The 26020-nt window shown below is 43.7% G+C and overlaps 1 protein-coding gene across 1 annotated transcript in view; it reads right to left on the minus strand.

The window, feature by feature from the left end:
- The window catches only part of GALNTL6 (polypeptide N-acetylgalactosaminyltransferase like 6), a 642113-nt gene that overhangs the window by 22386 nt on the left and 593707 nt on the right, over nucleotides 1-26020 (minus strand). Inside the window, exon 11 of the mRNA XM_063135437.1 lies at nucleotides 5434-5550. Within this exon, the coding sequence (XP_062991507.1) occupies nucleotides 5434-5550 (117 nt within the window). The remainder of the gene's footprint in view (nucleotides 1-5433; nucleotides 5551-26020) is intronic.

Below are 26020 nucleotides of genomic sequence, written 5' to 3' on the forward strand. Positions count from 1 at the left end.
TAAACAATCAAGTCCACATAGCCTTGAGAAATATATTAGATCAAGGAATTTGCATATAACATTTTAATGTACAGTGTTCCTGAAGGATTTGCATAAACTGTGGAGATTCTATGATACTTGGAAGTCAATCGCACTTCTGCACATGAGGATAAAGAGCTAACACTAATATCTGACCAACACTTTCAAGGCAAATTTTTGAGCACTCATTTCTTATATCAAATACTGATTTTTCAGGGCTAACACAATATTTTAATATTTGGCCTGAGCTTGAGATGTTGAATCTACCTAAGAATACACTTCAGAATTCAACTAAGTGGATTTTGATGGACATTTTGAGCATTACCCATGTTTTGCCCTGATTCTTCTATTAGAAATGATTGGAAAATCTACCTTGGAGTGGGGGGGATTCCAGTGGGCAGAGAGGGGAGGAGACAGGAGAAGACAGGATATGAGTTATCCTGAGCCTCTTCCAGCCCCTTCCTTCCTCCCTTAAACCTGACTTAACGAAAAATGCAGGGTGTGAGGTCAGGGAGGCAAAGAGCTTCATCCCACGTACCTGCTTCCCTTGGATTATCCCCATAGCACTAAGCTTTTATGGTTGTTGTTGTTTTTGCCACTGACAACAACCACAAAGGACAGCGATCCTTTGCATACCAGGAAGTGAGTTTAAGGGGGAAATGTAAAAAATCATAAAAAAATCAATGGATGACCCAATTCAATTCAAATTTGGTATGATTAAAGCTCTCCCTAATATCTATTACTGTGCCAATTTTGGTGTCTTTATCTTTAAAGCTTATGCAGATGTAAGCATTTCTTTAAAATCCTGCTCCTGTGCCCCAGCGGCAGCTCGGAAGATACGCTCAAAAAGTAGGGGCTAAATACGGCGAATCTTTTTGCTTTGTTGCACAATTAAGGCAGGATGCATGGGAGTACTTCACAATCAAAGCAGATTATAAAGTGGAAAACTTCTGAGTCCTTTGCATGCAATTCGCAGTGATTGCACAGTATAACGCTGGTGTGATAAAGCTCAAAGACTGCACATCAAGGGCGCAATAGATAAGCTTAAAGCTTAAAGCACATTAGGGCAGGATACCGGAGGATTTAGTTTGGTCAGCATTTTTAAGTGAAGTGACCTAATTTGGATTTCCTAACAATCCTGGACATGCAATTGAAATGTGAATTTTTCTATGCTTAAAAAGGACTAATTTGCAGAAAACGGGCTTATGACTGACACACAAGCAAAACTAGCGGAGACTGGAAATAATCGCTCCATTCCTACGCTAGGGTTGAGCTCAACGTGTGGTGAGTGAGGGGAACTTTTGAAAAATAATAATTCAGCAGCATCAAAAAGCAGTTCCCCTTTGGGTGATTTTTGGAGTGGAGCCATATTTGTCCATTAAGTGTGAAAGCAATGCTTCCTGAAGGCTGCCTTGCTTGCCCTAAGTCATGCCAGCAGGGATCCAAATCTGATTGTCTATGGCCACAGCTAGACCTCAGGTTTATCCTGGGATCATCCAGGGTTCGCCCCTGCCTGAGCACTGGATCCCCTGTGTGTCACCTAGATGAACAGGTTTGACCCCTGGATGAACCTTAGGTCTAGCTATGGCCTATGTATCCTTGTAACATTATCCCAGTTCCATGAGCCTTGATTGCTCAGGTTGCCCATGTTATGATGCAGGATACATTGCCCTCAGCCTCAGTTGGCCTAGTTTGCCCTCAGTGATGTCACATAACTGACTCTGGCTGGCATTGTGACATCATCCCATTCAATATGAGTTCCCTGATTGACTGAGAGAGGAAATAATGGCAGGGAACAGGCTCAAAAAAGGTCAGTATATTTTCCCAAACAGCCCCCCCGCCCCGAAATATTGTTTCCCTTCCAAAAGCGCTACTTTTGCCCTGAAAATCGAAATGAGTGAACAGTAGGTACAGCCCGAAAACGTCCTGGCAACTCTGTCTTTAATCTATCTATATCTTCAACCTTTCTAGCAATGATAAATATTTGCTAAATTTATATTTCAGAATTCATGATGCATTATTTTCAATAAGGAACATGGATCACCATAGTTTCCTCTTATTGGCTTCTGGCACTACATAGTTCTGCATAGAGCTACAGAGAGGGTTGAGTTTATTTGTTGAAAAATAAAAACAGAGTATAATATTTTAACTGGATTATTCATTTTATATTCACGTGAACTGTAACATGATTATTCTATCCTCCTCCCCCCCCCACCCCCCAGTGTACTTTAATCTTGGATAAGCTCTTCATCTTGAGTGGCTTTAGAGTTTGAAAATTTCCCACAGTTAAAAATAAATTCAAATCATCACATTTTCTATCTTGTGTTGTTGGTCCAGCACCGGGCTCTGCTTGTGTAACACTGCCCTCTGCTGATGATTTCACAAACTACAGATTAAAAATAAAAAATGAGGGTCCATTAGGAAAAAAAATCCCAAAGCAACAATAAGGGAATACCTTTTACGAGGACCAACTAAAATGTCAAAAAGTAGTGAGCAATCTTTTGAATACTTTCAGGCTAAATGTTCAGTAAAACAAAACCAAAAGTGTGTGTGTGTGTGTGTGTGTGTGTGTGTGTGTGTGTGTGTGTGTGCATCAAAATATGATTCAGGGCAGATTTTGACGCTTGCCCATCATGTCCTGAAACATCATTTTCTCTCCCTGCTTCTCTCCTTTTTTCCTTTACTGAACATCTAGGATGAAGAAGATTTCTGGAGAATTTGAAAGTTTGCTCGTTAGTGTGAGACATTTTAGTTGCTCCAAATATAAAATACGTTACACGATTGTTGCTTTAAATCAGCCTTTCCCAAGCTGCCACTCCCTAGATATGCTGCCCAACATTCCAGCCAGGAAAAAAGAAGTTAGACGTCCGATGCTTGCCAACGTTGTCTATGGTCAGGGCTGGCCCAGGACACTTTGCTGTCTGAGGCAAAGGACATAAGAAGATAAGATCCATGCTGCATCAGGCAAAGGGTTCATCTAGGCCAGCGTTCTGTTCACACAGTGGCCAACCAGCTGCCCATGGGAAACCCACAAGCATGATATGAACACAACAGCACCCTCCCACCCATGTTCCCCAGCAACTGGTGTACATAGGCATATTACTTCTGATACTGAAGGTAGCATATAGCCATCAGGGCTAGTAGCCATTGATAGCCTTCTCCTCCAGGAATAGGTCTAATCCCTGTTTAAAGCCATCCAAATTGGTGGTTATCACCAAGTCCTGTCGTAGCAAATTCCACAGTTTAAATATGTGCTGTGTAAAGAAGAACTTTATTGCTGGTGTTTGTGCCCTTGTTTTGCCAGAGTCTGATATGGACGGGGCTGGTGCGCCATCTAGTCCTGCTATGGATACCTTTCAGCTTGTGCAACCTGAGGATGTGAACAAACTGCTTGAGGGACTGAGGCCTACTAGATCTTTAGATCTTTGTCTTGGCTTTTGAAATCTGCCAGAACTGGGCTGGGTATTTGGACCTCCAAGGTGGTAAATGCCTCCTTGAGGTCCGGTGCGGTCCCCCACCACTTTGAAAGAAGCTGTGGTGAAGCCCTTGTTGAAAAAACCAAAAACAAATTTAGATCACGCCTTAGCTAGACCTTTATCCCAAGATCATCACGGGGTCGTCCCTGCCTGCTCCTGGGATATCCTGTGTGTCATTTACATGAACAGGGATGACCCTGGGACAATCCCCGGATAAACCTTAGGTCTAGCTAAGGCCAGAGTGTCAACTTTGCCATTCTTGGCATTTTGGATGAAACTGATTACCTAGATCCATTCCAATCAAGTTTCAGGCCTGGTTATGGGACAGAAACAGCCTTGGTTGCCCTGACTGATGAGTTATGCCAGGGAATGGATTTGGGGGTGGGTGGGAGAGAGGGCAACCCTGTTGGTTCTCCTGGACCTCTCAGTGGCTTTCAATACCATTGACCATGGTACCCTTCTGGATCGTTTATCTGGATTGGGCTTGGGAGGTATGGTCTTAAAGTGGTTCCAGTCCTTTCTGGAGGAGCAGTCTTAGAAGGTGGTGCTATGGGACTTCTGTTCCATCCCATGGCCATTAGTCTGTGGGGTGCCCCAAGGTTCTATCTTTGTCCCTCATGCTTTTTAACATCTGCATGAAACTGCTGGGGGAAGTCATCAGGAGATTTGGGCTGAAGTGTCATCAGTATGCAGGTGATACTCAGCTCTACTTCTCGTTTCCATCTGTGCATCCCAGGGAGGCTGTGGAACTCTTGAGCCAGTGTCTGGAGGCTGTTTTCAGATGGATGAGGGTGAACAAGCTGAAACTTAATCCAGACAAAATGGAGGTACTGTGGGTGGGGGAAACCAACTACTTTGGATGGAGGTTTACAATTGATCTTAGACTGGGTTGTACTCCAACCAGAATACCAAGTATGCAGTTTGGGAGTCCTCCTGGACACTGACCTAACTGGAGAAGCACAGACGGCTGCTGTGACCTGGAATGCATTCTACCAGCTTAGGCCGGTACGCCAGCTGCGTCCCTATCTGGAGCGGATGGACATTGCCTCAGTTATCCACATACTAGTCACATCCAGGCTAGACTACTGTAATGCACTGTACATGGGGCTGCCTTTGAAGACAGTTTGGAAACTTCAACAGGTGCAGAAAATGGCCACCTGGGTATTGATGGGGTGAGGAGATTTGATCACATAATGCCTATACTGTGCCAGATGGTTACTGGTGTGTTTCTGAGCCCAATTCAAAGTGCTTGTTTTGACCTTTAAAGCTCTAAATGGTTTGTGACCTAGTTACTTGAAGGACCGCCTTCACCCATATCAGCCTGCTTGGACTTTAAGATCAGAAAGAGAGGCCCTTCTCATTTTCCCATCCATGAGAGCAATTAGGTAGGTGTCCACATGGGAGAGAGCCTTCTCTGCAGTGGCTCCACACCATTTGAACAAACTCCCATCAGAGATCCGCCCTGCACCATCCTTGCAGGCTTTTAAGAAGGCCTTGAAAACATCTTATTTTACCGTGGCCTTAGTATCTCCTGCTTCAGGCGGCTTCCTCACTCTGCCTAATGGTAGAGCCGGCCCTAGCTATGGTTAAAGTGTGTGTTTCTTTCTTCACTTATAGTCTATCTTTTGGCCTTTCTTCTGCTGAGTACTTGTTATCTTACATGCGCTTTTATTAAATCTATTAATATTGATTGCAATATAGGAAGCATTTCTGCCTACAGGTAGTTAGAGGCTGCTTCGCACAACTTTTTGGCTCTCTGACCCATTTATTCACAACAAAACACAATTCCTGTGTTTGAGATGCTATGCAAGAGAGTGTACATGTTTTATCCTAGACAGAGACTATTTATGAATAAGGGGAAAACAAGTTGTAAAGGGAATAGCCAAAGAAATCTTTTCAGAATCTTGACAAGGAAAGAATCATGGGACTGTTCAAATACCTGCTCATGTGACCACGTCCGTTCAGAGCCATCCTTCACGCATATATCCAGCCGGAGCTCAGTGCCTGTGCCTCCATGCTTACTGTCCACACAGAGATTTGCTGCTACATTTCGAATCTGTAAAATTAACCAGCCAAGATTATGCAATGATGTTTTAAATAATGCTGATTTTTCTGATAAGGAAAAGACAAAATTACATTGGTGGGTCATCTGTCTTGATCCAGTCCAAACTAGCTTGGTACAGAACAGGCAGCAACTGCTGTGTGTGTGTGTGTGTGTGTGTGTGTGTGTGTGTGTGTTAGGTTTACTGTTAATTGACTTGTGAATGAGAATAAAAACAGCAACAGTCACAGACATTTACATGGAGGCATAGAGAATGAGTAGCAACATTGGCCAGTGGATATATGGATAATCACCAAGAGATGTTGAGGAAAAGGAATGGACCAGAGATAGTTTGTGGGGTGCATAAGCTGGAAAAAAAAATATCCAGCACAACTGGACCCTGATTTAGCCTCTAATTTCTATTATTTTGACATAAAATATTCTTGCTATGGAAACTGCAGGAAGAAAAATGTATCTTTGGCCATCTGGGATAAAATCAGGTTCAGGGAATATGAACTTCCTATTTTGAACACAATGCTTCCCAAGTTCCCAACCCAAGTCCATTGTCATCCCTGGAGCAAAGCTTCCCTGTGGATACAAATATGTTTATGATTTCAGGGGGACACTGGCATAGTCATAAGCCAGCAGAGGACAAACCTAGATGACACCTGGCAGATGCAGGCAACAGTCTTCCAGCACATTTTAAAATGAAAAGCAGAAGCAGGAGACTGAGTTTGATGGGAACAGTGGCAAGGATGGGCAGAAAGTTCAGTTTCACTTCCTTCTGCATTTGAATTTTTAAAATCCCAACTTCTTTCTTTCCCGAATATGAATAACTTTGCAAATTTTAGTAAGTTCTTATCTAAAACGAACTCAAACAAAACTGTCAACCAAGTGCATTAGACAAATCCAATAGATGCAGCTATTCCCAGAGTGGACCATGATGTACCTGCCTGCTATATAGGTGTTAAAGATGAGGAACCTATCAGAAAAAAGAGGTGGTGGTGACCATAATTAAGTACTAAAATGGCTGAATATACAGGGATTTCAACCCAGACTTTGAAAGTGAAACACTCAAAACCATGAACCTGGATGGACAAATCTGTCAATTTCAGTTTGTTCTAGGTTGGGTGTTTTTTTTAATCTCAAATTTGCAAAGTTCTCTATATTTAGGATAAAACAAATTTTGGTAAATTCTCATCAAAACATGAAGTGAAATGAAAATCTCACCCATCCTTAAGTGTCAGAGGCAGAGATGCTAAACCCCATAGAGGAGGAAGGGTAACAATATTTTGCAGGGGATAAGAAATGGGTGAAAAAACCACAACAGCTGAGGTGATTTTGAATGGAAATATGGTTGGAGGGGTCAGAATTGTGCAGCCCCCTTCTCTCTATCATTCTTCTTATGAGAAAGCCCCCTCCCCCAGCTTCTGTTTATTAAAAGAAGGGGAGATACTTACAAGATTTTGTCATGTAACTCCTCTTTTGGCCCTAGGTACCAAATGATTAAGAGCACTGCATATACACATACACAGTTCACTGACCAACAAAAAAATAACTGACTACTGCACTGATGTAGGAATTAACAGTTCTAGAAGTCCCATTTTCTTTATGGTCAAGGAGTTTAAAATCAGGTGTGTTTTGTCCTTCTTTCTGTCTGTATTATTAGCTGCCAAGGTTGAGGCAGTCTCCAGAGAATATCTGGAGGGAGATTATCTCTGAATGAGAAGCGAGTAGAGCAGAGAGACCTGAGAGATCAAAGTTGAGCTTGCCTGTCAGGATTTCCAAGATCAGAGTGGTTTTTAAGCTGAGGCACAGCGCTGGTTCTTATTTTGATATTGAAGGTCTTGGAAATTTGTTCAAATGCCTCCATCCTACATGTGGAAATTTATAGGGTAGCCAGCAGATAGGTGATGAAACTGTTTTGGGGCCTAGACATGTCTGGTTTTGCGAAAAGGACTCCCTTGCCATGGTGGTGAAGGAAGATAGCTGGGCCTCAAGAGTGAGGATTCACATTCCACTTTACAGCAGGTGAGATGTTGGGATGCATTTCTCCAGGGGTCTCACTTGGCTGTCCTGAAAGGTGTGGGGATGAGGCTTACAAAAGCCTGTTTCCCACCTGACAACTAGATGGATGGGGCAGGGAAGCAGTGCAGAAAGGAGCCCATGAGCTGGTTGGGCATCTTTCCTTCCTGTGTGTCAAAGAGCAACTTCTTCCGGGATGGTTTGTGCTCTCTCGCTGGTCTTGTCACTCTATCTCAGCCCTAGGTGTATCCATCGCTCCCACCCACCCTTCCCTTCCATTCTGATTTGACAGGTGCCCTTAGATCAAGGGTGTACAACCTTCTGAATCCCAAGGCTATGGACACACACACACACAAACACTAATGATAGATGTTTGCGTGCACATTCTACCATTTGTTATAATTCCTAGAAGGTATGTAATTTCACATTACTATTGCTCCACCTCCAACATTTCCCCCAATTATTCAATTTTATTTAATTTTACAAATTAATCTTTCCCTTTCTCCCGGGTCCCCCTTCTGCCCACCCCACCGCAGTCAAAAAGTGTACCCCTCTCTGCCTCTTGGCAGTAGGAGCTGCAATCAGAGCAACCCTCAGAGAGCAAAGAGAAAATCTGGCAACTGCTCACAGTGGGTTCTATGGGTCCTGCCCTCTGACTGTGACTCCTAGAGTGCCCTCCTGGAAGTGGGAAGACCCTTTGCAAGCAAAAAGAGCTCCTGGAGTGAAAGAAGCCGGGAATTGAGCTGGGAAAGGGAGTCCCTTGCCCCACCCCAGTGGCTGGGGATCTGGCAGGGGGTGGGTGGGGGTTTACTTGCAACCTGTAGTCCACACAGTGGAGGCTGGTGGCTCATATTTCAATGGGGCACTGAATCTGCTCTGGATTTCAGTCAGAACCAGTCAGAACTCTAAAGGAGCTCTCCAAGGTGTTGAACCCAATCCCCAAAATGGGTCCCAGTCCCACACCTTGGGTAGCTCCTTTAGAGTTCTGACTGAAACTCGGAGTGAATTCACTGCCCCACGGAAACAGGAGCCACCAGCCTCCACTGAGTCGATGGGTTATACGCTCCTGCTCTAGATCAAAATCTTGAGCATCGTCTTTGACCTTTGGACTGCATTGTCGGTGGAGTATGAACTATTCGAATCTTGATATGTGAGCATCTGAAAAAAAGAAGGCAACCAGTAGGGATGTGCTCCGCTCCGATTAGGAGCGTAGAAGCAGTAGCGGATTGGCCTGCTCCGCCTTACCCAGAGGCGGAGTAGGAGCGGACCGCGGACCCCCTAGAAGCAAGGCGAAGAGAAGCGCCCATTTTTCGGAGCTCCGAGTTCAGGCGGAGCGCTCCGGTCGCCATCTTGAAAACATTTCGCCATAGGATTGCATTGCGGCAAATAATCACGCATAACTACGTTGTTTTTGAAGCTATCATTCTGAAAATTCTTGTGCACAGAGAGTCGTGGATGGGGGTCATTTTGAGACCACTCTCACCTCTCTGCGTTGTCTGGGTCGCGGGCTATATTTTTGTGAAAATCGGGTCAACCGCGCAGCTCAAACTGCGTTTTCGGCTTTTCGCCCATAGGATTGCATTGAGGGAAAGAATCGGGGATAACTGGGGGGGGGTTTAAGCTATCGTTCTGAAAATTCTTGTGCACAGAGAGTCGTGGATGGGGGTCATTTTGAGACCACTCTCACCTCTCTGCGTTGTCTGGGTCGCGGGCTATATTTTTGTGAAAATCGGGTCAACCGCGCGGCTCAAACGGCGTTTTCGGCTTTTCGCCCATAGGATTGCATTGAGGGAAAGAATCGGGGATAACTGGGGGGGGTTTAAGCTATCATTCTGAAAATTCTTGTGCACAGAGAGTCGTGGATGGGGGTCATTTTGAGACCACTCTCAACTTTCTGCATCGTACGGGTCGCGGGCTAGAAGTTTTTAAAAAATCGGCGGGAAAAATACCTTTTTCAAAGGGCTGAGGGGCAGAGTCAGCTCCCGGTCATGATGATCCCAAAGTTGGAGGAGGGCATAGGCAAAACAGGTAACTTGGGATTCTGGGAAACTTCTCTTTCTTCATCTGAACGGGCTTTTCCCCGTGTTTTTTAAAACAGTAGCCCCACCAAATGCCAAACACAACCTGAAATCATATACTAAGCCAAGAATAAGAGATAGAAACACAGCACTGCTCCCCACCCTAACCTTGGTGAACAACTGAATCGATGTGGTGCAAGGGGATGAGCTCCCCTAGGGCATCTCATCGTGGACGTGCCCCCACTCTCTCCTGCACTGGAAGGCCATTAGAGCCTTCCAAAGAGAGTAAAACGGTGGAGCAATGCCTATCATGAGTTGAAGTGAATGGTCACTTTTCAGTGGTGGAGCAATGCCTGTTATGAGTCGAAGTGAGCGTTTTACTTCTTCTCAGAGCTGTTGGTGGCTGTCAGTGTCTTGAACTGGCAGCTACTTCCCCCTCCCCCGGGCACGTCCCCCTATTGCTGGTAAAAGACAGATATAGCCTTTTTAAAAAAATTCTTCTTGCTGTTTATTGAGCAACACTGCTGCTTTTAATTCCACCCCTCCTTTGTTTATTGATTGATTTATTCCATTTTATATGCATTACTGGCTTATCCTTGGCTCACTTCCTTATGCCCCCAGAAATGCCAGCTGCATGCCTGCCTGCCTTCCCTCCCTCCTCCCCTGCCCACCTCGCAGGGATGTTGTGTGTGGGGTGCCCGATTTTCAAAAATTCGCCAAAAATCAGGGGATGATGGGATTGCTTTGAAACTTGGCGTGCGTGTGTATATCCCCATGAGGTGTCATGGTGCCAAACATGAGGTTTCTAACTTGAACAGAAAAAAAGTTGTATAATTTTTTAGCTTTCAATGCAAGCCTATGGGGGGGGGGAAACGGAGCTCCGGATCCGGATCCGGAGCTCCGGGCGGAGCGGAGCGGAAGTGGGCGGAGCGGGGGCGGGGCGGAGCGGCCCGATCCGGAAAATGGCGGATCTGCAAGTGAAGCGGAGCGGGGGGTCCGTGCACACCCCTAGCAACCAGTACAAATCATGCTCCTGCAATGATTAACCTCTGTTTAGGTTCCCTAACTGAAGCAGTCTTTTCTCTTTGTCCCTATGCTTCATGAAAGACGGGCTGCAGTTCCTCCTTGGTTGTTTTTTATTACTTTGTAGGAAGAAAATTATTTCTTGTCACTTCCAAATGTAAGAGGGAAGCTAGCTAGAGAGAATCATAGTTACCCTCCAGGTATGTAACGTGAGTCCAGCTCAACAGTCCGCCTAAACAGTAATTTGTGAAGCACTACTTCACACACTGTGTTCTGTTTATCCCAATGAGAGTGTTTACCCACTGATTTTCCCACCATGTATTGACATATAGAAATCATCAAGTGGTGTTAAACAAGCAAGAGGTAATACTTTGTTTTGGGAGAAGGCAGCTTACAGTGGGATTTACCACGGAACCAGAGCTGAGTCATACATTTTTAAAAACAGTGTAGCCAAGATGAAGCTGCCTAGAGAGAATCGCCCTCTAGGTATATAAAGTAAGCCATGTTCAACAAGCACTTACACTGTAATTTCCCCCAAGATGACGTGTACGTTTTCAGTGGGTTTTGTTCCGTGGGACTGGTTCTATGAATATCCTTAACAAGTGTCCAGATATAGGCCCGCATTCAAGACGCTGACTTACCACATCCTGAAATATTTTCAGACAATGAGTTGAACCAAGTTATGATATCAGTGCCTGTTGGGGGCATTCACGTAGCTTGTCCCACTGGAAAAAAATCCACTGAAAATTAAACTTGTGTCGGTTTCGTCATGTTGGGTGAGGCAAACTAGCCTTCAGTCATAAGCTGCATGTTGCCCCAGGAACCGAGGGGTAATGGAGGTGTGTGAACATGCCTCACGTCTCTAGCAACTGATTTACACATTACTGTCACAGTATGGAGACTATTTTATTACTTGGTAAGCCATTCTCATTTGAAGCAGCTCATTATGTGGTTGAAGTGATTTTGTTCTTGCCATGTGACAGCAGTCTCCACGTGGAGAGATTTACATTGGCCTCCACCTAGAAGCTGTTACATGGAAATTGGCCCTTAGCAAATATTGTGCAGTTTAAAGTTTTCTGGAAAAGAAAATGGCCGCCGTAAGGCAAGCCACTGTTGAGTGTTTAATTAGTCTTACAGCTTGCAGACCAGCATATCTGAGGCCCAGAAGCTTTTCTCAAAAGAGAAGTCTTTTTAAAAATAGCAGCGTGTTGAGTGCCAGTGGCAAGAACAGCTGGTGCCAAGTTTATTCTGCAATCACACACACATGGGCTTCTGTGGGTGATGTAAGTATCTTACTGAAAATCTGTTATACCACGAAGGTAAGGAATGGCAGTTTGACAACTTTCTTGGCCAGCATAAATGTGAAAGAGCAAAAGCTGCAATAGCAACTTGTGAGAACATGTACAGAAAATGTACACTTTGGCACCTTGCGAAATGTTGGAGAGTGGGTGATGTAGTATGGATCTGTAATGCTGAGTGGAAAAGGATGTACTCCTGCCTTGTGGTTGTCAGCCAGTGTTAAGGAGATGAAAACACATTCATTTTAAAAATGCTGCATGTAAATGAAAGAAGTCACTCCACCAAGATGAATAAATAAACGTTTAGCACTTCTAAGACTTCCAATGGTTGGGGCCCAAGGTACGGGATAGATTGCCTTTTCCCATACTAGCCTGCTGGCACTCTGAGGTCATCAATAGAGACCCTTCTCATGGCCATGGGTGATTTGGCTAGTGATTACAAGGGAGAGGGTCTTCTTAGTGGTGGCTTTGTCCCTCTGGAGACGATTTCCATCAGGGGATCATCAGACTCCTTATTTGCAGGTCTTCAGGGAAGACCTGAAGACCTGCCTGTTTTCACTGGCCTTCTCTTAAATTGGGACCATTGATTTTAATTTGTAGGTTTTGGTTCTATTGATTTTAATTGCCAATTTATGTTTTTATGGATTTTATTGAAACCTGTTTTTATGGATTTTATTGTATCCACCCTTAAAGGTGCCTAGAAATAATTTTAGATAGATAGATAGATAGATAGATAGATAGATAGATAGAAGGTCACTCTCAGGGCTGGCTCTACCATATGAAAGGTTAGGCAGCTGCCTTACCTGGGCGAAACTGTGCGGGCGGTGGGCAGCTATGGCATCCCGCCAGCCATTTCTCATGAGACTCCCCCTCACCTGTTCTTTCTATTGAAGGACATTGCCGTGTGGCCTTCCCTGCTTCCCTTAAGCTAGCTTGCTATCGTCAGGTGTGGTGGAGAACATGTCCCATCACCAGTAAGATTCAACTGCCAGTCTGGTCGGCTTCTGTATATGGAATTGGGGGAAGCACCATATTGTCCTTCTCTTTAGCAAACTGTCTTAGGCAGGCATTACGCACTCTGGTATCTGCCACTTGCCTGAGGTACAAGGACCACTTTTGGGAAGGAGAAGATTAGTCCATGCCAGGCCATCAACCATAGAAGGAGCAGCTCCAGGCACCTTGCTTACACCTCCCTGCCAGAAAGAATGCTTTGCCAATTGCCAGTTGCCCTGAAACTGAGAAAGTGAGGGAATGGACTCTGACTTCAGTCAACAACTAGGGGAGTAAGGACCACCGGGCAGTTGTACCACTTCTGCGCAAATAAAAGCAAAAGCAAAGGAAAGAGCATTGTCCAACTGACTCCACCTTTTCCACACATTTCCAATCTCTTTTGAAAGGCTGAGAGCAAGGCCTGTGTCTCATTTTAAAAACAGCAACACCTCATCTCGTCTGGATAGCGGCATAAAATATACATAACAAAATGCCTCACCAAATAAATAATCCAACCCAACAGTTTCCATCTCCTCCGGGCACAGTATTCTTCAGTGATTGCCGTTTCCCACTGGCATCAAGTAGAATGCATTACAATGGTGTAAGGGCAGAAGCCACCTACAGTAGGAGTGGGCTGCTCACATGACCTAGGGTGGCCATATGTCCTCTTTTACAGAGGACAGCCCTCTGTTTGAAGGTTCGCCAGAGGTCTATCCTCTATTTTAAAGGCATCTGGCTTTTCAACAGCTGTCCAGCCCAAGTCTGGTTTATTGATAAGGAATATGAGAAGGGAGTGCTGGGCCTTGAAGTTGACCAACAGCAGCACCTGGGCAACAGACTGAGCAAGGCACATGGGTCGTGTGGTCACAGGCTCCCACACTTACGGCGAGATGTACTGCATTTCCATTTTAATGATTTCTAAATATCCATCTAGACATACATAATAGCGTCTGCAAATTTTAGGGAAATCAGTGTCCTCTTTTTGTGATGCTTTTCCTCCCTTTGGGCAATGCATAAGTGGCTACCTTAATCAGGGTAATCCAGGACTTCATGTTTTGTAGCAGAAAAGAATAATATATTTGCCAAGGAAAAAAATAATAAAATGAGATCTGTAGCCATGTACATGCCTGCCTATCCTCCCACTGCCTATCATTGCCTATAGAGGCATTGCCTATCATTGCCCACTGCCTATAGAGACTGAAAGAACTGGGCATGTTTAGCCTGGAGAAGAGAAGATTGAGGGGAGACATGATAGCACTCTTCAAATACTTAAAAGGTTGTCACACAGAGGAGGGCCAGGATCTCTTCTCGATCCCCCCAGAGTGCAGGACATGGAATAACGGGCTCAAGTTAAAGGAAGCCAGATTCCAGCTGGACATCAGGAAAAACTTCCTGACTGTTAGAGCAGTGCGACGGTGGAATCAGTTACCTAGAGAGGTTGTGGGCTCTCCCACACTAGAGGCCTTCAAGAGGCAGCTGGACAAGCATCTGTCAGGGATGCTTTAGGGTGGATTCCTGCATTGAGCAGGGGGTTGGACTCAATGGCCTTGTAGGCCCCTTCCAACTCTGCTGTTCTATGATTCTATTATTATTATTATTATTTTTATGAGTACGAAAGAAAGGATCCTGTGGTGAGCAGTACCGGTCCCAGTGGGCCCTGGCAGGGCCATGCGGGTGCAAGTGCAGACACCAGCCCTGTTTGCTGCTGCCCCTGCCTGTTGTTCTCTGGGTAGCCATTTGGCGGTGTGTGGGGTGTCTGTGGGGTGCTCCGGACCAAGCTGCACAACTGGAAGCACCATAAACAGTGGAGGCTGGTGGCTCTGATGCCAGTGGGGTGGTTAATCTGCTGTGGATTTCAGTCAGAACCAGTTAGACCTCTAAAGGAGCTACTTTGGATGGGTCCTTTAGAGGGCTGACTGGTTCTGACTGAAATCCACAGCGGACTCACCACCCCACTGGCATCTGAGCCACCATATTAATTATATATACTTTATTGGAAAAAATATATTATTGGTTCCTCATAATCTTTTAATTCCAGGGCAGCTTGCCTCCTTTAAGTATCACTTTAGAAGCAAGGGGGGAGAGACACATTCCTCAAAACAACTCGAGCATTTCTGAAAATCTCAACATGTGTCCCTAAATGCCTTCATTATTTTAAATCTCTCTCCCCAACCCTTGAGGAGAAAATAAATAAATAGAGGTAATAAATATAAATGAGTGTGTGGCATTTAAAAAATAATGATCCACAACTTCAGCCAGCTAATCACGCAGTGAGAGCCATATACTCTCCATCTCTTTTCGAAAACCAGCGCGACACCCCCGCCACCACCCTAATTAAGCAAATTTGCTTTAATTTAAAATGAAAAAAGATCTTGCTGTGAAAGACAAACGGAACTGTCAGTCCGCCAGTGGTAATAACAGCGAAAGGCTTCCATTTAATTATATGGAAATATGAGTGGATACGTTGATAAGTTTTAAATACTAAAATCTTCAACCGGATTCCAAGGTCTCATGAACTGAAGCCTTGCGGCAAAAAAAGAAAAAAGGGGGGAAAGCTTTAAAGGTTTGTGATTAAAATACGAGTGGCAGAGTGAGTTCGGGATGTAGTTCTCCTTTAAAGCAGAGATGCGGAACGGGTGGCCCTCTACATGATGTTGAACTGCAATTCCCATCATCCCTTTGCATTGGCTATGCTGGCTAGGAGTGATGGGTGTTGTGGTCCAACCACATCTGGAGTGCCACATGTTTCCCATCCTAGTTTTAAAACCACCATCACACTTTCAAGTGACATTTACTGGGCCCATTCAGAAGACACCTTAAACCATGGCTTTAACCATGATGGCTAAGCCAGAAAGCCAGGCTGTGTTCAGAAGACCCCTTAAACTATGGCTTAAACTATGGTGAATAAGGCTTTTTGCTTTATTCACCATGGTTGAAGCCATGGTTTAAGGTGTCCTCTGAATGGGGCCACTGTGTCTTAAGAGACACTCTGAGGATGTCAGTGGGATGGATCCAGAATAAGGACGCACACATCCTATACGTGTTTAGACAGAAAAAAGGCCTACAACTCCCAACAGTCCCCAGCAAGCATGGGACGTTTAATAATTCCCTCCTGAGCCACGTCCCTCCTGAAATTCACCCTCGCATGAAGCAGTTAAAAAAAAGCAGGATGAGAAGCTTCCCTTATTTCTTTAACTGCTGCACGGGGTCAGATTTTATTGGAGCAGCAGCTGGGGAGGGGAGGATTTACCCTTTCCTCCCCATGCACAGTGGCCCCAGATTGGGGCGCTACATGTTTACTTTAGAGTAAAGAAAAACAAGAAAGGGAGCAGCCTGCTACATAATGAATATAACATGTAGCTTGATCCATAGTTTCCTCTACAGGAAGACCGTCTCATACTCGGGCTCACCAAAACCTAGCAAAATGCAAACAACCTCAAGCACGGAACACATTTTATTGTGGGTGGGAGCGGAACACAAATACATGTAAGAGAGAGAGACAGACAGAGACAGAGCGAGGGAAAGACCTGCAAGGTAGAGAGTCTGAAGCAGCCTGAAGCCAGGAGGGGGGAAAGGCATAAGAAAAATGAGAAAGCACAGAGGGCGGAAAAGGAAAGACATGTGAGTTTCTTATACTGATACTAGTTATATCTTTTTATTTCCCAATTTTGGGGTGAGGAGCAGCACTGACAACCCTGGAAAAGTGATGGGGAGGCTCAACCCACGTGGGCCTACCATCAAATTAATTCCTGATCTGGGTGCCTATTAATCTCCCACAACCACTGTGCTAAAGACATTGCTTTTTACTTTTGCTTGCAATAGCTCTCTGCTCATGGCCAATGCACTATCCTCCACCTTCGCAAACAGAAAGAAACAGTAGTGTCTTTTTTTACTACATTTTTATCCTGCCCAATAGCTGAAGTTCTCTTGTATTTATCTGGTTCGGAATAAGAATTTCTCCAGCTCCTAATGTTTGATTGCATTGTCAACTGATACCATTTCTATGAGAAGTTATTCCCTTGCATGGAATGAAAACCAAGCTCCTGAGCATACACAGGTTAGCAAGGTGCTCTGCGATATGTAGTTTTGCAGGGCACCTGAGTATTTGGTAAGGATGACAGGTGTCCTGGGTCAGATCTACACTATGCAGGATATGACACTTTGAAGACTGTATAGGGAGTGTGTCCTGGGCCCCAGCAGTTGTCACTACTGTTATAAACCATTTAAAAGCAGTAGTGTAGATCCTTCCCTGGAGAGTACGCACTCTAGAACTCTTCCACTTCCAACTTTCAGCAGCATCCTAGGTGGAAGGAGCTCTGGGAAATGGAGATCCACCATAGCACAAGTGATAAGAGTATCCAGTTATTCTGGGAACTTACATGTTCCAGGGTACTGGCCACTGTGATACCACACTCCAGGCACCAGAGAGGTATGGAGGCTTTTCAGTAAGGACTTCTGGCCACCACTGTCACCAGGTAATTTTTGGAGAACAGGGGAGAGGGCTCATGAGTGTGTGACTTGGTGGCTCACATGGGGTGGATGGAGGCATTCAGGCCCTATTGCATCCCCATTAATGTCATTGGGAGTCCAATGGGGTTTCTGAATTTTGGAATTAGTTACAGGAAAAGATACAGAAGCCATTTTTCCGATTTACTGAAAATAGCTCATATTCGCCAAGTTCAGTCCAACCTGAGCCCTGCATGCTGATTCAAGCTTGACTGCAAAATCACAGTTTAAACTAAGCTCCTTAAAAAGCACAATGTGATTTAACCTGAAATGGGGGCATCCAGTCAGGGTTTTTTTTTGGGGGGGTGCCTCCCCCCCCAGCAGTAGGAACAGAGGGAGGACATTGGGTAGAGGGCCCAAGGGCTGTCCAATGCTCCAGAACTTGGGGCCTTGCATTTCCCAGCCCTACATTCCACATCAAGTACATTTGAAACCAAGCAATTGTTACATGGCAAAGGTCTCCAACCTTTTTGGGCTTGTGGGCACATTTGGATTTTTTTTGGGGGGGGGAAGTGTCCTGGGCACCATTACAAATTGACTGCTCTAGAGGGGTGGCGGACCAATCACAAAAATGTTATGAATGCTCCCTTATCTGTGTTTGTGTATGAATATGTGCTACCCACTTTAACTTCTGCCTCTCCCTGGCTCTTCTCTTTCTCTCTGGCTCCTCTTTTCTTGCCTTCCTTCTGTCTTTCTGGCTGCTCTTCTTTCCTCCCTCCCTCTTCTCCCTCTCATTCCTCTGCCTTCCCCCTTCTCTCTGGCTTCTCTCTCTCTCCCCCCCCCCGATCTTCCTCCCCCCACTCTTTCTCTGGCTCCTCTCTTTGCTTTCTCACTCTATCCTTTTTTCCATTTATTTGCATGGGGTGAAAAAAGTCCCCCTGCTGAAAATTGGCTGGAGGGTGTGTGTGCAAAGCTTACCCCCTCACTGAGGACTCTGTTGCCCCAAGAGTTCTGGGTGTCTGTGTGTGGGGGGGGAGGGGATGACGACCTCACCCCCCTTCCAGCCTTCCTTTAGTAGGAGGTCTTTTTCACTCCCTATACAAGCCTGTGAAGAATTGCTCTATAAGCATATAGGGAGTGAAATCAGCTTGGTGGGCACCTCAGCCTGGCCTTTTTGGTACAGTGGCACCCACAAACACTGCATTGGATAACCCTGGCTTATGGTATGGAGCTGTGAAAGGAATAGCACTGGGCATGTCCAAACTCTTTGGTACACGAATGATGCTTTTTGGATTCCAGAGAGCTGGTCAGCAATGAACAGAGTACGGAACTTGGCTGCAAGCAGACTTGGGATCAAATTCTCCATCAGTTATGAAACTCACTCAGCTTTGTGCAAGTAATTTATCTTTCCACCTAACTCACCTCCCAAGACCACTAAGAGGAATGAGAAGAGAGTAGGATAACCCACATAAAGTTGTTAAGTATATGAAAGAAATACTTGCTTAGTCATTAAAATTGTGTGTGTATGGCTATCTCAGGGTTAAACAGAGAAAGACTATCTGTGGGTAATTACCTTGAGATAGAGGCTGTTCTGGGAACCTTGCCAAGATTCTAAGTTAGCCTCATCACAGCTGTATGTAATGTAGATAAGAATTGTGTAGATCTGTATATAGTTTCTCACTTGTGTAAAATGGAACTGATCACTGCTTACTGATCACTGCTCTCTGTGCATGCCTCAGTGTGCTGATCTGAACTGATCTGAATTGGACTGCACAGAAGCCTGAAGGAAATAAACCAGCTCTGCTGTGTAAGACCTGCGTGATGTGTGTTTGTTTCTGAGCACAAACAGAGTTCCAGAGAGAGAAAAGTTCTGGCACAATAACCCAACAAAGGTTATGGGCCCAGCCCAGTCCAGTCCAGGCAAGTCTACGCCAGCCTAACCCAGGCAGAAGAACCAGAACTTGGTGGGAACGGTGCAGTATCAGAACCAGAACCAGGAGTCTGCTAAAACAGAAAACTGTTGATGAAGGAAGACATCAAGCTAAAGCCAGTGCTGCAAAGTGAGGAAAAATCTCAGTCGGCTGACTCTGAGGAGGACTCTGAGCAGGAGGACGGTGAGATACCAATTCCTAAAGCAGAGGAAATGGCAGGAGCTAATATGTCTGGTTTGCATCAATTGTTAGAAAAGCTGAATGACTCTAACTATGCATTATGGTCTTACAAAATGCAAATGTATCTGATTCAGGCTGAACTGTGGTATGTAGTCACAGAGGATCCACCAGATAGAGCAGATCCACAGAATGCTAAATGGTTTAAGGACGATGCAAAAGCAATGGCAGTTATTGCATTAGCTGTGGAAGACTCTCAAATTTCCTTCATTCAGTTTTTGAATACATCAAAAGAGTGCTGGAATGCGCTACAAGCTGTATATCAAAGAGAAACAGCGGGCAGTAAAGTAATTCTAACCCGGAAACTGTATGGAATGAAGCTGAAACCAGGGGAGTCTATGTCAAACCATTTGAAAAGCATGAGAGAAATCTTCAATCAACTCAGGGCACGAGGGATGGAGTTTACAACTATACACCAAGTCTATGTGATTTTGTCAAGTCTTGATTCATCATACGACGCGGTTGTCACCATGATGGAAAGTCAAGAGGAGAAAAATTTAACCCTCGAGTATGTAGCTGGAAAACTACTGGAAACCTATGAAAGAAGACAAGCTTCAAAACAACAGAGCTTTAAACTTCCTGTGGCTGAATTTCAACAAAGCCATAAATCTTCAGATGTGGTGGCTGCATTAAAGGCAAGGAAATGCTTTAATTGTGGTTACACAGAATACTTAAGGCGGGATTGCAACAAGAAGAAGAAGCTGTTGACAGCAAAGTGGAGAGAAGAAAACAACATGAATGAAGCTGAATCAACAAAGAAATGTCTTCTAGCAAGAGTCAAAGAGACAATGAATCCTTGGTTTTTGGACTCTGGGGCTTCAATAAGTATGGCAAAAGACAAACTTTCATTTGTAACCTTGGAAACTTCTACTTCAGAGCAAAAGTGTGTTACCCTTGCAAATGGAACAAAAATCCAGATTTGTGGTGTGGGTAATGTATATTTTGATTGTCTGGGAGTTGAACTACAAAGTGTTTTATATGTACCAGAATTAGAAACAAACCTTCTAAGTGTGTTTCAGTTAACAGAAATGGGGTATGAGGTTTGTTTTACTGAAGAAAATTGTACTATAAAACAGGGAAACAAGGTGTGTGTGCAGGGAATAATGAAAGAATCTTTGTATGTGATTAATACTTGTACAGAAAATGAAGTTGTAGCCAGCAAAGTCACAACAAAAACAATAGCCAATTGCAAACCACACCAAGAGTGTATCCATTTAACTCATAAAAGGTTTGGTCATGCTAACTATAAAACAATTTCTAAGATTCCAGAATTGTGTGAAGGGGTGAAAATCAAACCATGTTCTAACTATGTAGAATGTAATGTATGCAGTGAAACCAAGTGTCATAAGTCAAACATTCCAAAACATAGTGAGAGAACAACAAAAAGAATTTTTGAATTAATTCATGCAGATCTTGCAGGTCCTTTTGAGACAAGTCAAGGAGGAAACAGATTTTTCTTGTCTATTGTTGATGATTACAGTAGATTTGGATTTGTGTATGTGTTAAAACAGAAGAGTGAAACTTTTGGAAAGTTTAAAGCGTTTGTTAAGTGGAGTAAAAATAGATTTAAAGAACCTATAGCTAATCTAAGAACGGACCGGGGAGGTGAATTTCTTAGCAACCAATTAAAAAAATTCCTCAGTGATGAGGGTATACAACATGACCTTACTGCTCCATATTCACCATTTCAAAATGGAGTTGCAGAAAGGAAAAACAGAACCTTGCAGAACATGTTAAGAGCTCTATTGAAAGAGTCAGGATTGTCTAACCTGTTCTGGGCAGAAGCTTTGTCCACCTCAAATTATTTGTTAAACAGGCTTTACCACTCTGTACATGAAAAAACTCCATATGAAATGTTTTACAAAAGAAAACCTAGAGTGTCACATATAAGGGTTTTTGGAAGTAAATGTTTTGCTCATATTCAGAAAGAAAACAGACCAGGAAAACTAGCTCAGAGAGGTTTGGAATGTAAACTGTTGGGATATGATACACAAACAAAAGGCTATCGTTTGTGGTCTCCATATCACAAAAGTGTAATTGTGAGCAGAGATGTAGTTTTTCATGAACAAATGCAGGAAACAAAACAGTATGTAAGTTTGCCTGTAGAACAGAAAGCTGTAGAAACAGAAGAAATTCCTGAACAATCTCAGCAAGAGAGGGAGGGGGAAGAAACTGTAAAGGAGGAAACTATGCCTGTAACTATGCCAAGACGACCAGAAAGGGAACGCAAAGCTCCAATTCGTTACTCAGATGAATACCAAAGCAAACAGGTTTCTCATAGAGCTTTACTAATAGCCTATGAACCTACTTCATTTGAGGAAATTCAGGAAATGGAACCTACAGAAGCTCAGGGCTGGCATGAAGCAATGTCAGAGGAAATCAGAGCAATGGAAAAAAATGAAACGTGGGAGCTAGTACCTTTACCTGAAGGTCGTAAAGCCATTACCTGTAAATGGGTATTCAAAGTAAAACAAAATGAGAAAGGACAGGTGGAACGTTACAGAGCAAGATTGGTAGCAGAGGATGGTTGGAAATTAAGACACCAGTAACCATATTTGAGGATAATCAGGCATGTATTAGTATGGCTACATCTGAAAAGTGTAAACCAAGAACTAAACATGTGGATGTTCGTTATTCTCATGTGAAAGATATAATTCAGAAGGGCTGGATTAAGCTTGAATATTGTCCATCTGAAATGATGTTGGCTGATTTATTCACAAAACCAGTATCAATGGTAAAACACAAAGAGATGCTTTTAAAGCTGGGTCTCAGATTGTAACACAATTTAAACAACATGCGCAAGAGGAGGACTGTTAAGTATATGAAAGAAATACTTGCTTAGTCATTAAAATTGTGTGTGTATGGCTATCTCAGGGTTAAACAGAGAAAGACTATCTGTGGGTAATTACCTTGAGATAGAGGCTGTTCTGGGAACCTTGCCAAGATTCTAAGTTAGCCTCATCACAGCTGTATGTAATGTAGATAAGAATTGTGTAGATCTGTATATAGTTTCTCACTTGTGTAAAATGGAACTGATCACTGCTTACTGATCACTGCTCTCTGTGCATGCCTCAGTGTGCTGATCTGAACTGATCTGAATTGGACTGCACAGAAGCCTGAAGGAAATAAACCAGCTCTGCTGTGTAAGACCTGCGTGATGTGTGTTTGTTTCTGAGCACAAACAGAGTTCCAGAGAGAGAAAAGTTCTGGCACAATAACCCAACAAAAGTATCCCGAGCTCCCTGGGTAAAGAATAGTATATACCTGTGAAGCTGCTTGTAATCAACTCAAGCTCCATTTTGAACAGTAAACTGGTCAATCAAAGCTATGAATCTCTGAGTATTTTCTGTCCTGTTAAGATTAATTGAAACCAGGCTTACATGCTATTAGGAAAAAAAGCCATGCGGCAGTCTAGCAGCATTTAAGAATGACGAAGACTGGATGTGGCAAAGGGCTGAAGCTTCTAAACGAACCAATCTTCGGTCTCTCAAATACATGGCAAATCACGTCAAAAATGCTTCTCAATTGAATAATCTCTTCAAATAATGTATTGTCCTCGACTAACAAGGCCGGTGCTGTGACTCTCTTGACAGGGTCACCGCAGCGCAATCCGGCCTCATAAAAGGCTTCCAATCCCCACAAATTTACAGAATACTTCTCACGTAACAAAGCTTTGGTGACTTGAATGCGCAAATGGCTATGTGGCATTAGGAGAGCATCGGGAAGGTTTCCAAGAGTGCAAAATACTAAAGAGGAAAGGCATTTTGAGTTTGAAGCAGTAGGAGCTTTAACTGACTTAGCTACGGCAATTAACAAAAGAAAAAGAGAGCAGTACTGTAGATACTTCAGATACTGGAATCCATAGGCTGAATGCTTTGCAATTAGCCTTCTTTTAAGCCAACTGATATCTAACAACTTTTAAAAATACACCCACACCCACAGACACACACACAAAGCTTTTATACAAACTATAAAAAGGAAGGATCCATAAAAAGAGGAAGAACGAAGTTGGAACCAGAAACTGAAGCACAGATAAAACAACAGGCTCTGCAATTCTGAAGGACGTTAAGTTCAATTGATGGGATGTGAATGGCACAGAGGTGGTGCAGCATTCAAGATGAGATCCTTTTTTAACCGTTGCCTTTATCCCACATCAATGTGACGAGCTGATGGGATGAGATTAAGTCATTAAAGCTAGGCAGCTGACGCTGAAACGCGCCTCCTAATATCAAAGAGCTAGTCAGGTCTAACGCTTTGATTCTTTCACACATTTTGTTACTTGTTTCAACTAGGGTGACCATATGGAAAGGAGGACAGGGCTCCTGTATCTTTAACAGTTGTATTGAAAAGGGAATTTCAGCAGATGTCATTTGTATATATGGAGAACCTGGTGAAATTTCCTCTTCATCACAACAGTTAAAGCTGCAGGAGCTATACTAGAGTGGCCAGATTTAAAAGAGGGCAGGGTGACTGCAGCTTTAACTGTTGTGATAAAGAGGGAATTTCACCAGGTTCTCCATATATACAAATGACACCTGCTGAAATTCGCTTTTCTATGCAACTGTTAAAGATACAGGAGCCCTGTCCTCCTTTTCATATGGTCACCCTAGTTAACATGCTGCAGTGAATGTAGGCCAAGGCCCAGATGGAGCTAGGGAGGGAGTGAAGAAGGTGCTAGTGAGCTCTATGGAGGGATGGTCAGACCACTCTGTTTCTGAACACTGGTCTCTACTTTTGTAAAATTCTTCCTTCCCTGTGAAAGTGGTACCATTTTTATTTCTGCCTCTTTTGCAGGGAGGGGGTGAATATCAGTGGCATTGAGGATCATAGAATAGCAGAGTTGGAAGGGGCCTGTAAGGCCATCGAGTCCAACCCCCCTGCTCAATGCAGGAATCCACCCTAAAGCATCCCTGACAGATGGTTGTCCAGCTGCCTCTTGAATGCCTCTAGTGTGGGAGAGCCCACAACCTCCCTAGGTAACTGGTTCCATTGTCGTACTGCTCTAACAGTCAGGACGTTTTTCCTGATGCCCAGCCGGATAGGAGGCAGGATTCCCTTGTAAATGTGGAAAGTGGCCATTACCTCTCCTTTCTATTTTTTAACTCTCAAAATCCCCCTCCCCCATGCTGTAGGAGCATTGCAGGATTGTTTACACAGTGACGCCATGTGGTCTCCTGAGCATTTACGAAGTGCTGCTGGACTGAAAGGCTCTGTTCTAAGAGTCCCGCTCCACTGCAAGCCAGAATGGGGCTTTTAGAGGTATAAAAAAGCTCTTGCCCCCTTTTTAGAACTTTTTAGGGGGGTAATACTAATTTCCCCCCACGAATTGCCAAAAAAGAAAGCCTTTAAATATTTGGCACAGCACTAATTTAAATACATATTTAAACAAGTCTTTTTGAATGTGTTGTGTCACAAAATAATAATTCTAATCATTTCCTCTAAAAATATGCATCATTAAATGTATTTTATTCCAAAATACACATTTCACATCTTTTTTGAGCCAAGAACTGTCTGACAACATTGGGAGAAGTGTGAAATTCGAAGGACAATTCTATTCTGATTTGCAAGTTAGTTTGGGAGGTGTGAATTAGCTGATGTCATACTAGAATTTGTAAAAATCAAATTCCTCATGCATCCCTGGCTCTATGCCAGTCCTGTTATATGTGTTCATGAAGATTGTTCCCCTGCTTTTTGACATAAATGCTGAAATTCTGAAAACTCTGAATTCCGTGACCACAGAATTATAACATGCACACAGCTCAAGTTATAAGCCTGACATATGTAAAACAGATAGCAATGAATTCATTAAATAGTGAGTTTCTTCCACGTCACACCCTTCTGTAATTGGCCTGCCATCCAGCACTTGCTTCAAGGCATGAAAAGGTAAAACAGAAGACAAAGCTGGATTCCGTACCCTTCCAGCAATGCATGGTTGGAGGCGAAACGGAATTCAAAATAGCAGGTTGCCTCAAGGGTAAATTTGGCTATTTTCAAAAGTCCCATTAGCCTTTGCAAGAACAGGCACTGTCAATCAATCTTTCATTTCTATGAGCTTTACAAGAAGAAAGGCAACTTTTCATAGACTGTTTATGGATTTGCAATTCAGGTATTGAACTGCTACCCTTCAGCAACCTGGCACAGCCAGGCCAATGTGCATCTTTCCCAAATGGAAAAGACCTCGAATGAGAGCCCATCTGGGTATGAGGCAGGCTCCTGATAGGCTCAGCTAGTGGGTGCCTTTGAGAGAAACTCTCATTCATCATTGAGAGTGGAAGGGCGGGGGACACACACAGTCAAGTGTTGGTTTGAAAAAGATCTATTAGAAAAGATATGGACCAAAAGATGGGACATATAGGAATTTTTTTGCTATGTGCCACCAATAATTTTTCTAGGTGCTATAAACAATAACAAATTCCAGACCCACGAGAATGTTTTCCTCCTTTGTGGTTCCAATTGCTCAGGCCCCAATCCTACAATAGCGGTACAATAATTAGTGAGTTAAAATGGAGGGGAATGG

Source organism: Elgaria multicarinata, chromosome 10, assembly GCF_023053635.1.
Source record: "Elgaria multicarinata webbii isolate HBS135686 ecotype San Diego chromosome 10, rElgMul1.1.pri, whole genome shotgun sequence".
NCBI lineage: Eukaryota > Metazoa > Chordata > Lepidosauria > Squamata > Anguidae > Elgaria > Elgaria multicarinata.